Genomic DNA, 13489 nt, shown 5'->3' with positions numbered 1-13489 from the left:
AATACATTTTATTCCATATTTTAAAAATACAGATTTTGTGGCAATTTATAAATAAATTTCTACTGTAACACAAAAATGTTATTTTGAACCAGAAAAATATGCCCCAAATTTCATTTACAAACACAAAGCAGCATGCTTTGTGTAAGGATACTTCACCTTAATGCATAATTTTGCTTTCTAAAAAGATGGCTGCTCCAATCAGGTGTACAACCACTTGTACAGCCAAGTTCTGTCTGCCCGAAGCGGTCCTTGTAGAGAAGCCACTGCTTTACTCGCTGCAGGGCAGAGGCCAGCAAACCAGCCTGGCCTCCGCCTCCATGTGAATCTGCCCAGCGCCTGCACGGCTTGCCGCAAGGGAGGGAGCCAGCTCAGACCTGCACGCAGCACCAGCTCAGGCTCCGGAAACAGTGAGGCGGCCGTGAAGGACAGCATCTACCGCTACTAAAAATTAACGACCTTGGGCATCTTTGTTTTGGGTTTCTGCGTTTGAGGTGCATCCACAACTTCTTCATAGTCTGCACTCATTCCCTCTGCCCAGCGGCCAACGGTGACCGTCCTATCTGCACAGGAACAGAAAAGCCAGCACGTAAGAAAGGCAGCCACCACGGCCAGCTGGGATGGTACCCGCTCAGCAGAGGAACTTGCTTTGACATGAATCATCATGAGGAGGGAAAAGCAAGCGAGAGCTCTAGCTGATGATAACCCTTGATTTCCTAGCACCAGGAGCAGTCGCTCAGCCCAATTAGGGCAACACAGCTACCACTCAGCCACGCACACGCTGATGAGGAAGTGCTTCCGTTCTTTCCCAGACTCGTCCTTAGGGAGGCCCCAGATCCCGAGAGGGGCAAACGGTGAGACTTGGGAAGCATCCATTCACAGGCACAAGACTCCACCTGTGAAATTATACCACATCTGCGTGGCAGGCCTCATTCGGGGAGCGGCAATTCTCCCGGGAGGGAGACTCAAACGCCTCTTCCTCGCTTCAATCTCGCTGCTACAGTGTGGTCAAGACCATCTTCTCCTAGACAAGAGGTAAACAAGAACCTCGCTTCCAAACCCACATACCAGGGACAGGTGGCAAGAACACAGAGATCCGCATGGGATGGGAAAGTGTGCCTTCTCCCGAGGAGAAGGCACGACCACGCCACCCCACTGCCTTGGCCTTGCTTTTTTAAAATACAAGGTTATCGCCACTCTGGTGCAGGCATACTAACAAAATGACCCCCTTTCTCAAATGGCTGCTACAGGCATAGTGAGCCCTGACAAAGAGCTCGAGGAACAAGGCTAGTGCTGCACTCGGAAGAAAACACTAGCCAGGGCCACGTCGAAAACACCTTTCTCATACTTTCGGCAGTTTTTGCTGTCAACTCTGAATTATTTCAGCGCACACAAAGCACAGCACATAGGAAGACATTCATCCTGTGAGTGCTGGAATTGCTTTATGCTGTGATTTTTCTCTTGGTGAACCAATACTTTTCTATAAGCAACAGGATAAGCTCTATTATAATCAAGTTCACTAGGTAGCCCAAGCAAGAACTTAGGAAGACGATGCTAGGTAGAAAAGGGACCCTACGGCCAGCCAGATAGCTCAGCAGACTAAAGCGCCTGCTTAGGCAGACACATGGACAGAGGCTCGATCCCTGGCGTGCCGGGCCGGCCCCAGCCCCACCCCCAGGGCACTCTGAGCCAATGACTGAAACTGGGCATGGTGGCATGTGCCTATAATCCCAGCCCTTGGGAGGCTGAAAAGAGGATCACTACAAGTCCAATCTATGTAGTGAGACCCTGTAGACCCTGTCCTAAATACAGAAAAAAAAGAAAAGGAAAGGGACCCCAAGGCTTACTGGCCTCTCTTCTTCTGAGACCAGGAGACTGCAGGGTCAACTGGAACAAGAAATGCCCAGTGTGTGTGGGGGGAAGGGGGAGACAGTTCTGGGTGTCTGGATGACTGGTTTATTGGATGTGAAGTTCCACTCTGGGTGGAATGAACAGGTAAGGGAGCAGGGAGGCCCACTTGTGCTGTGCAGGAGCTTGGGTCTCGCCTTCCCCTCTGGACGCAGGCGCCCTCCTTCACCCCTGACTCTGTGGCTGCCAAGGGAAGCCTGCCTTGGAGATCCCGTATATAGTGTGTATTATGGGCAACCTGTTCCTCCTGCCAACCCTCGCTGACAAGGCAGCTGAGGCTTGTGACCTGGCACTGTGCCTGCTGTGGCAGAGGAGAGTGAAGGGATAGCTGCAGGAAGGAAGTGCCTTGGCTGATGGCAGCTGCAGCCCTGGGAGCCACTGACAATAAAACACAGCAAATGCGCTGGGCTACCTACCTCCCCCTTCCCGCTGGGGCCAGGGACTCACTCACCCGAGCGCTGGCTTTTGGGGCAATCTTTCTTCAGATGTTCCACTGAGCCACAAAGTTTGCAACCACCACCTAGTAAAGAACAACACGACTGAGCACCATCTTAGACTCCAGCGAGTCAGAGCCAGGAACCGCTCTCCTAACCTCAGAGCACTGACGTGTCCCTGCCGAGGGCTTTCTGGAGAGAAGCACAGAAGGGAGCCCCACCACCCTCGTCCCATGGGACCACCTCGGCCTGTGACCCCCGGGGGCTGTGAAGCACTGTCCTGGCCAACACACTCTCCTGAGGAAGATGACTGGGGTGTTCAGTGTGTGACTCACAGGATGGCGAAAGCCTCTGGCTACACACCACAGCCGACGGGGGGACTGACCCAAGGACCAGAACCACCTTGGTTCTGGCGCCTTGCCTCTGTCAGGCGTCTCAGCCCCCAGAATACTCATCTGTCTGCTTCAAGCGACATCACATGGCTGGGAATTCCACACACATGGTGCTAAGGGGAGCCCTCTGCTGTGTGGGCAGGACTGTAATCACGTTCACAACGTTGAGTGCCCGTCAGGAAAGCAGCCTCCAATGCTCCCTTCTCTTTTTTTAAAAACTTTTTGGAGATTGGGAGTGGTGGCTCATGCCTGAAATCCCAGCTCTTGGGAGGCTGTAAACAGGCAGATCACTACAAGTCTGATCTAGTAGTGAGACCCTGAACACCCTGTAGACCCTTCCCTAAAATACAGAAAAAGAAAAAAAAAAACAAAACCCTTTTTTGGAACTCTGCTCACTTTGGTTGACTTTCTAAGCCATTTCGCTCCCTAGTCTGCTGTCTGGGCCCAAGCCCTTTCCACTTCCCAGGGCAAGGGCTATAAACCAGAAGAGCACTGGATGACACAGATGAAACCTTAACAGGCAAAGGCTGCGGGTCACCAAATGTGACGCCCATGAGCCCAGTCACACTTGCACGCCCCTCTCAGCAACATAAAGGCTGCCAGCCACGGGAGATCCACTGATACACATTCCCAACACAAAAATGTGAACCAAAAATGCATCTCAGAATAAAGTAGAGTTTCTCATCTGTGTGACAGGTGAGTGAGACCTGGCTGAAGCCCCCAGCTACTACGCAGTGGCTCAAGGCCACAATGGGCGTCTGAGTGGCTCCAAAGCTATGTGCTCTCAAGGGACTTCTCTGCGAGGACTCAGGATGCAGGGCGGTCTGTGCCTACCGCCAGCAGCACCGGCCATCACATCGACAGATGATGCCTACTCCTAAAGCAGCGGACCTCGCTACTTGAGTGAGCCTTACAGTGCAAGCCAGCTGTGTGATCCCAGGCCAGGTGACGATGAAGATCCAGAGAGAAAGACTACTGCAAGCTGGACGGCGAGCACCATCTACCTGTGCTACCTCACAGCACACAGGGCAGGCTGAGACTGAATGTCTCACAGCCGCGCAGTCATTTCAGATAACCCCTCTGCTCTGGCCGTGCCTGAGTGTCCATCCATAACATGCTTCCCCAATGAGGCTCAAGCCCGCTCTGCTGGAAGCACACACCTGAGCGTTCTGGTCTACTAATGTATCAAGCCATGCTGTACAATAAGCCCAGCGCACATCAGAGCACCTGATAAAAGTAACGAAATTCTCAGTGCCTCATTATGTACCAGTGTTTACAGCAGGTCTCAGCTAAGACGGCCCGGTGTTGCAGATCTACAATCCTGGCGCTCAGGAAGGCCAAGGAAGGAAGATCACAGGCACAGCCACGCCTGGGCGACTGAGCAAGACTCAAAAAGAAAAAAGTGCAAGGGTTAAGGAAGTAGCTCAGTACAGAGTATTTCGGGGTACCATCGCCAGTACCACAAAAAAAGGAAACTCAGTCACAACTCCCATGGCTCCTTGCCGGGTCGGGGACACCAGGGCAACAGTACTCACCATCGGCATAAAGTCCCTTGGGGTTGTCAGGACAAGACCGGGACAGGTGCCCCATTTCCCCACAAACAAAGCACTTTGCAAAAGGAAATTCCCCTGTAAGAAGCAATAGTTCCTATGAGGCTCACAATGCGCACGTCACATAATTCACAGTACTTCAAAAGTCTCTGAAGAAAACACGTGTTTCTTTTTAATTATGAGACTTCACAATATTAATTAGCACGTTCAGAACAAATTCTTCCCCCACAACCGGCTGTAACTGGCCACCCTCCCGAGGAGGCAAGCGGGAGGTGGAGGAGCTTACCAAGGGCTGGGTCCACCTTCGCCCTGCACTTGGTTATTTCGTGCTCTGTGGACCCACAGCGGTAACAGATCCCGGTGCCCATGTCTTGGTTTTCAAGGGCAGCTGGGCAATCGGCAACCCCATGGCCAGGTTTTCTGCAATGGAAACACACCTGGGAAAGCGAAGAGAAAGTTTCCACACCGAGTTCTCAGACTGTAAATCACTAGTGACTGTCAATTCCTATCACCAAGATGTCGTTAAGACACTGCTCATTTTGAAAGCTATTTTTAGTTCTTTGAAAAACAAAACTATTTTATTTGTAGAAAAGTGTTTTACACATTCCTAAGCAAACAGAGATGTCATTCCCCACCTGGGGGGCCTCAATGTTTGTGAAATTTTTCCATCATAAATCCACTCACCTTAGAAACAATGTTACATATGACTTTATAAGAGGCAGCTGCTTAAACAACCTGAGTAAATACTGGTTTCATTAAGAGATGCCTGCCCTGTAGAGAGGGCATCTGCTTTGGAGATGGACAGTGGCTGTAACAATCATCACTCAAGCTTTACACCCTCACAAAATTCAATGAATTGGGATTACATGGTTTCACTTCAACTCTGATCCAAATTATGTCGCGTTTATAGAATAAAGTACATTCTTTTGGCTTTGCACTCTGACACACATTAACACGCAGAAATAGTAATGTCATCCTTAGATGGGGGCACTCAACTTTAAAATGATTTATCCTAAGATACCGCCTGGCTCCAACGTGCGCCTGACCAACATGCAGCTAGTCCTGTGCTGCCGAGCAGCGTGGAGGGCGGGCTTCCGCGCCACGCTGGAGCACCCGCTATGAGCACGGCGGCACACGGCTCAGAGCCCTTCCTTAAAGAGGAAAGGCATCTCCGGAGAAACAACCATTTAATTATTTTCCTCAAATAAGCACTTTAACAAAAGTTCAACTGACAAAAATCAGCTTTCTTTCTCCTGCTCACACACACTGAATTGTAAGCACATTTGAAGGCTACAGCGACTAGCTGGTGCAAATGAAGACCGTGCCTGTCCACACCTGCACGAGAGCCACAGCTCACCGTCGGTCACCAGGGTGAGCGGGGCTGTGGCCTGCAGGTGAGCCCCAGAAAGCTGACAGCTCACTGCCATAACCTCTAAAACCTAGGGCTACCAAAACACATGGACTGAATGGCTCTTAAATTTAATGGAGATGGGATTGTGGAGTGGGATGGTCACTCTACATCGACTTCAGGGACTTGAGCTACTGATGCTTAACCTCGCACGGTTACTTTAAAAAGAGCAAGACAATATACGTGGTGGGCCACCACAGCACATGCTGTTTATGAAGTATTCCTTTTTGTGAGAAGCAGCACCCTCTCCGCTGGTCACAAATCAGAAGCTTTCCTTATGAGGTTGGGCAGAACATTTTTTCAAATGGCCTGCAATTCACCACCCAGGTGATGCCAATGATCTACAAAATTAATGAACTCACTGGGTTTAAAAATGTTTTAAAATAACTAACTAAAATTTAAACAAAACTCTATCTTGATCTAAACAGGGATGGTTAACTTTTCTATCCAAATTTAACTGGAAGGAGAGCTCCATCAGTATTGTCTCTAAACAGCTGGACTCAAACAGGGCCAGGCACGGACAGTCCCGCCAGCGGCAGAAGTCACATCTGTACGGCGGAGCCTGCAAGGCCGCCCACGCAGAGGCGCATTTGGAAACCTGAACAGAACACGAAGGCGCAGTCACTGACAACAAGTCCTGTTTCTTCTGCACTGTCTGCCTAGAAAATGAGAGGCTCACACAGAGAAGGGAAGTAACAGGACCGAGGATTCACTTCCTGAGTGTGGTATGGTTCAAGGTCCTGGGCTAAGCACTAGAGAAGTAAACCTGGCCCAGGACTCCTTGCCATATACCCTGGGGGAGAAGGGTCAAGGACTGGGCAGATGGTCAGCTCCTGCTCTGGTCCCCTGCGACTAATGTGAATCACTAGACCTCCCTCGAGCCTTGATTTTCCATGGGTAAGACTGCCCGTCCTCTTTCCAAGTAACAGGAACCACGTATATTTACCCCGTGGTATGGAATCATCCATTCACGGCTATTTCAAAAGGGGCTGTGGAAAGACAGGGGAGAAGGTGGGCTGTGAAGGTGGAATCTGGGTTGGACGTTCACCTCTGCTATGAGGTAAGCAGCCCTCAGCAAGTTACTTAAACCTGTCTGTGCCGTTTTCAGTTTCTTCTATCTGTACTATGGGATGAACGGCGCTGATGAACAGCATTGCAAGCGGCCACGCATGCAGAGACGGTAAGAGCCCTCACAGAAGCGCCTGTGAGTCCAGGACCCAGCAGGACACCGTGGGCAACGTGTGCCCACGTGGGAACACCGATGAGTTTCTAGCTACCGAAGGCCAGGGACAAGGCAGGAGTGACGGTCTCACCATGGCGTTTTTCTTGGCTGCTTGTCTTTTTAGTCGCCTTCCTTCCCGACGACTGTCTTTCCTTAAAGCAACGGCAATTTCGTCTCTCAGCTCCAGGCTGTCTGTGGCTGTCACCTCCCCAGTGGGAGCCACCTGGGAGTTCTGTCTCAGGTATTCCATGAATCCATTCACATCTTCATTTAAGTACTCTTTCTTTTTCTTGTTCTTTTTATGTTTTGCTTGGGGTGTGCCATTTTTCAGGGACAGCCCACTAGCTCCAGGCTGTGGACCCTTCGGCACGTTTGAGCGCGTCTGCTGCGGGAACCCCTCCTTCATGTGCTCCCACGAGGTGGCAGGCAGGGGCCTCTTGCTGCGCGTGGTGGTAACTCGTGCCCACCGCGTCATGGCTTCTCCCGGGGGGACCTGCTCAGTCTTTAAAGCAAGCGTGGCTGGTTAGTCTGAATTTACAAAATCACAACTCCACATTCACAGTACATCACTGTATCAAATAAACTCAGGTTAAGACCTGTAACTATCAAACACTTTTCACTTAAGTACCTACAGACATATGACTTCTATGATGCGCTGCATAGCTGTGCCTCTAACATGAATCAAGAGCACTCACAGAGAAGCTACGCCCATCAGGGTGGGGCGTGGCAAGTCCACAGGGTGACAAAACCTTCCCTACGTTTATTACAACACAGGACACACTGCCACGAAGTCCCTCTAAATGCCGCCACCACCACCACCACCACCCACCCCAGCCCACCCCCGCCAGGGTCAGTTTCCCATCGTTCTTGGCCCTGTGCCTTCTACTGTAATAAGATTTGCCAAACGTAAACGTTCATCTTTCGGGACGCGTTTTAAGAGCTCGTTCATTCCGAGTCGCACTGGCCGGCAGATCTTTTGCAAAAGGGAAAGGAGCACGAGATGAAGGCGGGCCAGGGTAGGACGAGAGCTGCCCGCGCGCAGGCGCACCCACTCCACACCACGCCGCCACGACGCGCCGCGAGCCTACCCGTACAGAATTCAAATCTTACTGGACTCTCGCCTAACTGAACAGTGCTCGGGTCCCCTTTCACGCGGGCCTACCTAGCACCTGGGGCTTTCTTTGTGTGTGTACCTGAACGAAATGTAAACTCCCAGAGTAAACTCCCCAGCGCCCCTGGGGCAGAGCGCAGATCGTGCGAGGGCGCCGGGCCGGTGCCACACGCGCGTCGCCGGAGCCCCGCGAGGGCCCAGGGTGGGCGGGAGAAGGTGTCCCGGCCGGGCCTACCGGAGGGTACAGGTGCTGGCACGCTGAGGGCCATGGGGGCCCACGTGAGTCTATCCGGCGCCGAGAACACCAAGGGGGACCCGGGACGCCTCAACCGCGCGGAGAAGCCCTCCTTACCGCGCACGGTCCTCCAGAGCAGCTGAGTCGGCCGGCCAGAGAAGCCCCGAGGGTGAGACCGGAAGCGCCGCTCGCGTGTCGTCACTTCCTGCGGAAGTCGCGCTAGGTGCGTGGATTGGCTCCGGGTTGTGCTCGGCTAGTGCAGTGGGCCTTATGGACGTTTGCTTGTGGTCCTGGGTTGTAAAGGGCGGTGGTGTTGGCCCCGAGGACGCACGGATGGAGCGCGCCGTGTGTGTGCTGTGACTGCAGCTTAGCGGGAGGGACAGACGGGAGGTGGGCGGGAGATGCCAGTGTCTTCCTTGAGAAGTGACTTTCAAATTGGACTTAAAACAACACGAAGCTGGCGAAGCTGGCGGGAGGGAGCTGGGACTTGCCTGGCCGCGCGGGGCGGGCGGGGTTCCCGGGCCGCGGGCGGGACGCTGCTGCAGGCCGGAAGGCTGGGAAGGCTGGGAAGGCTGGGGGCTGCGGCGGGGCGCGGCGGGGCCTCCCCGGTGCTGGCGTCCCGCCGGCGGGGCGCTCCCTGGGCCGGAGGTGCGGCTCTCTAGGAGGGACGCTGTCTTGGCCGCGCACGGTTGCTGTTGGTCGCGCCGGTACTGCGTGGGCGAGAAGGTGGAGCCGCCGCGCGCGCTTGGGTTCCCAGAGCGCTGCCCCGACCCTGCCCTCGCGCTCGGGCCTTTTCACCTCCTACTTGCCAGCTTTCCATTTCTGCCGCCGCCCTCCCGGCCCAGCTTGCGTTCTGTCTCCCTGCGTTGCTGCGGCTGCTGCGGGCATCCGCTCCTGCCCGCTCCCTCCAGTCCATTTTCCATGCATTTTCCAAGTGAACACTGGGAGGTGCAGGTCAAGCTATTAAATCGGGTTGTTTAAGCCCTTCCACTGGCTCGCTGCCCTTGGGATGCAGGTCAGCATCCTTGGCCTGGTACTTGGGTACCCGTACACGAGCTCATCTTGTTTTGAGCTCTGTGCATAAACAGAGCTCATACTTTGACTACGTTATTTTCTTTATATGACACTCCTGATTAGTTTCCTGTCTTTCAAGGATTTTAAGATTTCACTTTCAGATAAGCGTTCCAGAACCGTGTTATCCCGTGGTAGACCAACCCCCTCCCAGTAGGACCTGATGGATGTCTGCGGCATTCTTTCAGATCTACACCTAATTGCATAATGAATGATTTAATATTTACAATTTTATTCCCATTACCTGAAGCATAATTTTTGCTCAGTGCCAACTGTATTTGTTTACTGAATGGAGCATGGTTACTTTCCATTTTGTTTAAAGCGACGTAAGAAGTGTCCTAGTGTTAAGACAAAAGATTAAAGGTATTTAGGTGTCTCACTCTTCTTTCATTGCTGGGACAAATACTCGACACTTGAAGGAAGGAAAGGTTTCTTTAGCTCACAGTTACGGAGGTTTCAGTCCACGTTCAGCTGGCTCCAAGGCAGACTGGCCCATGGCAGAGGGCAGCAAAACAGCAAAGGGAGGAGCAGCAGCAACAGTGGCTGGAGAGGAAGCCTGTCTCCCATCAGTTGCACTCAGGATATACCCCCCCAGGTTGTGTGTGGTGCTCACACCCATAATCCCAGTGGATTAAACAGAAACTAGAAGTTTGCCTATGACTGCATGAGGCTTTGTGGGGACAACTAGACACAAATCATAACAGTGGGACTATTGGGATTGGATTTGTGACACCACAAATATCTGAAGACAACAATTCTCCAGCGCTTGAAAATGAGCTTTACAAAACGTAATCGCGCTCTTCACATCATGAGGGTCTCCACCACCTGGCTTCTGATTTTAAGCCCTTAGGCTTTCTCTGTTCTAGATGTCTGGTACTTGCATAACATACACCACTAGAGGGCATAAGTAACTAAAGCTTGTTCCCTAGTGTTCTGTGATGTGTGGACTAGACTGTTCGTAGGTGGAAGTGAAGGGACATCTCAGTTTGTTTCTGTGCAAGTGTGTCAGATACAGATTTGTAATTGAGTAAGATCATACAATAAATCCTTTGGAATTCAGGAGAAAATGTTATTACAATTAATAGCTAATTTTTACTATTTTATAGGTACCTCGCACCATGCTTAATGCTTTCCATTCATCGCCTAACTATATGCTATGAGGTTGGTGCTGTTATTTTCTTCATTGATACTGCGAGGAAATGAGCTCAGGCAGCTTAGGTAACGTAGCCAGGGTTATACAGCTGCCGAGAGAGCCAAGGCTCCACTGCTTTAGAATACTGCAGAGGACTGGCTGCTTGGACCCACATGAAAGGACACTTTACTCAGTTGTCCTTGTCCTTGTGGGGTTTTGCGGGGGGGTCACATTTAATTTAGATCTTTTAATTTTCCTTTTTATTTATTGAAATATAAATATTTTCATAATAAAGTATGAGCAAAGCAAATGTTAGGAGCCAAGGTATGGATTCTGACAGGCTAGTGTTCCATTTTTAAAACTATGGGGGTTGGTCACAGTGGTAGGGGACTTGTCTAGCAAATGTGAGGTCCTGGGTTCAGTCCTTGTCACCAAATAATTTAAAAGAAAATATATGGTGTGTTGTGTGTACAGATGTCCCTCATTCAGCAGCCTAGCCAGTCCCTGTGCCAAGGTCATTAGCTGAATTGGTTGCTAAGTGAAGAGTTGTCTGTACTGTGTACACAGTATTACAATATTCATAACAAAGAAATGGTCAAGTGAAACTCGTGATAACTGGTTTTATTTGCATGAATTCACATGCGGTAATGTATGTAACAGGAGAAAACTGCAATACAGTACAGTGCAGTCAGTAAAGGTTGGTACTTTACTGTAGAGGAAGCCACCATAAGGCCACACCGCCCGCTGCTCAGAGTCCTGCGTCATAAGTCTGAGCAGCATGTTGTAAATAGGTGGGCCATCAAATGAGAAGATACCTGTACAGAATAGCCGTGTGCCAGCTGTCCCATCATCAGGGTGGGTCGCGGTGCCTGATACTTAAATTGAAAGGAGGGCCTCATTTGGCGTATGGTCTCGGGGGTCCCGGCTGGTCAGGGGGCCCTCAGGGAAGTCATGACAGAAGGCCTGACGGAGCGAAGCAAGCAGGTACCGAGTCGCAGTGCTGGTGCCTGCTTGGCCAGGGGGAGGCGAGGCCAGACGGCAGCTCCTTCGCGGCTGCAGGAGGCGGCAGTGGCACTCTGCCAGGGTTACGCAGCAGCAGCAGCACCCGCACATGAGATGGCTTTGCCCGGGAGGACCACCTTTGGGTCCCAGTTGTACCTCATCCAGGTTTTTCTGTCCAAATGATCATGAAGAGATTTGAGAAAAGAAAGATAGAACATCAGTCTCAAATGGCTAACAGTACAATTCCCCAAGGTTCTGTTTTTTCTGCTTCCTCTCTTCTATTCATTTGTTTACCATTCCCAGACTTCTTCTTTAAACATTTTGAATATTCCATTCTAACTGTGATTTATTTTCTGCTGCTCTATTATTATTACATCTTGGTAGAGTTTTTAGGCGATTGGTTTGCTCCAGCGATGGCAAACCTGTGCCTTGCTCGCTGCCGCAGGCTGTTTGTATCATTAAAAGTTGCAGAAGGTTCACTATTCCTGGCTTAGGAACTGCACTATGATTTATTTGTATAATGCTTTCGCAGTCTGCTTGGAATCAACACAAGTACAGAGTAGAACGTGATACCATGTAAGGCCCCTTTGCCTTTTCTCTTTATACTGTGCTTACGTATCGTGTGTGCTACACTGAACAGCCAACAGCAAGGGCTGCAGTTCTTGCTTTCACACATTCAACATTTTGCAAACAACTCCGTGGACAAGGAGTAGCCTGTTACGTGGCCAAGCAAGTGCCACTTCCGCTCTCTTCTTTCACTCTTGATTGCCCGCGTGGTCTTCTGGCATTAGTTCCCTTCCGTCTGAAGTCCTTCTGGCAGTCCTTTCAAAGCAGGCATTTGGTCAACACACTCTCACAGTTCTCCTTCCTCTGAAATCTCTTTATGTCACTATCACCAGTGGCTTCAAGGCAGCTGGTATGGCGAGAGGAATCTGGAATGGGAACAGTGAATATGGAAAGGAAGGCCAGGACCAGATTTTGTGAAAGTTTGAATCGTATGTATTAGAGCTTAGGGATTGTGTATGAAAAATTACCTAATACATCACTCAGCACCTCCTGAATACTGATTGAGGTTCAGCAGAACCTATAGGAAAATAACTACAGCAGAAGAGGGAGGGAATAATTGATAACTGATGCTGTGTTGGAAATTTAAACATGAGATCCAAATCAGTGACATACTAACACCTTCTAAAACATCTGTCAGTGATTTTTTTTTTTTTTACAGCTGCTTTAGGGCCCTTACAGTAAAGCCTATGGATGACCGACTTCTGGGCGTCTGAGAGTTGCTGCTGGGACGCATTGCCCCACACTCGCCACTCTAAGGAGGAAGGGTTTATTTGCCTCAGAGTTTGCAGAGGCTTCAGTCCGTAGTTGGCTGACTCCAAAACAAGGCAGCATGACAGCGGGGAAACAGTTCGTGACATGGTGTCAGGAAGCAGAGGGATGACAGCAGGAGGGAGAGACCCTTCCCGGCCATGCCACTGGTGACCACCTCCTCCCACCAATCATCTCCCACAACCCATTCACCTATAAACCCATCGGTAGACGGACCATACCCCATGAACCATTCTCCTCCCAGAAGTCCACCTACGAGCATCCCGAGGCTTTGGGGGAACCTGCAGATATAAGCCATAACAATGTCTTCTCCTCCTCTTTCTCCCTCTTCCTCTCCCTCTCCCTCCTCCCTCCTCCCTCTCCCCCTTCTCTTTCTTTCTCCTCCTCCTTTTTCCTCCTCCTCCTCTCTCCTTTCTTCCTCTTCCTCTCCCTCTCCCTCCTCCCTCCCTCTCCCCCTTCTCCTCCTCCTCCCCCTTCTCCTCCTCTTTCTCCTCTTCCTCCTTTCTCCTCCTCCTCTCACTTCCTCCTTTCTCCTCCTCTCCCTCTCCCTCCTCCCTCCCTCTCCCCTTTCTGCTCCTTCTCTTTCTCCTCCTCCTCCTTTCTCCTCCTGCTCTCTCCTCCTCCTCCTTTCTCCTCCTCCTCTTTCTCCCTCTTCCTTTCCCTCCCTCTTCCCCTTCTCCTCCCCCTCCTCC

General features: G+C 51.1%; 1 protein-coding gene across 3 annotated transcripts; it reads right to left on the bottom strand.

The window, feature by feature from the left end:
• Positions 1–223: 223 nt before the first annotated feature.
• Zcchc9 (zinc finger CCHC-type containing 9) lies at positions 224–8439 on the bottom strand. 3 transcript variants are annotated; one of them, XM_004640935.2, is made up of 6 exons: positions 8375–8439; positions 7003–7413; positions 4568–4718; positions 4267–4359; positions 2357–2425; positions 224–560 (listed from the first exon to the last, which is right to left on the bottom strand). In XM_004640935.2, exons 2-6 carry the CDS (start codon positions 7384–7386, stop codon positions 442–444), a joined length of 816 nt encoding a protein of 271 aa, XP_004640992.1. In that variant the 5' UTR covers positions 7387–7413; positions 8375–8439; the 3' UTR covers positions 224–441. The 3 variants fall into 3 exon arrangements, with proteins under 3 accessions (XP_004640992.1, XP_023556760.1, XP_023556759.1); XM_023700992.1 differs by lacking the exon at positions 8375–8439 and adding an exon at positions 8074–8366; XM_023700991.1 differs by lacking the exon at positions 8375–8439 and adding an exon at positions 8105–8366.
• Between the last annotated feature and the right edge of the window lie 5050 nt (positions 8440–13489).

The sequence above is a fragment of the Octodon degus genome, unplaced genomic scaffold (genome assembly GCF_000260255.1).
Source record: "Octodon degus isolate 3935 unplaced genomic scaffold, OctDeg1.0 scaffold00129, whole genome shotgun sequence".
Taxonomy (NCBI): Eukaryota; Metazoa; Chordata; class Mammalia; order Rodentia; family Octodontidae; genus Octodon; species Octodon degus.
This window is presented reverse-complemented; position numbering and strand designations above follow the sequence as displayed.

Bases quoted from the DNA above. Each gene is read 5' to 3' on its own strand.
- Zcchc9 (XM_004640935.2), bottom strand. From the start codon at position 7,386: ATGACGCGGTGGGCACGAGTTACCACCACGCGCAGCAAGAGGCCCCTG. The intron at 4,360-4,567 runs GTAAGCTCCTCC...TGCTTCTTACAG, and splicing joins GAAGGTGGACCCAGCCCTTG to GGGAATTTCCTTTTGCAAAG. The intron at 561-2,356 runs GTGAGTGAGTCC...GTTCCTGTGCAG, and splicing joins CCCCAAAAGCCAGCGCTCGG to ATAGGACGGTCACCGTTGGC.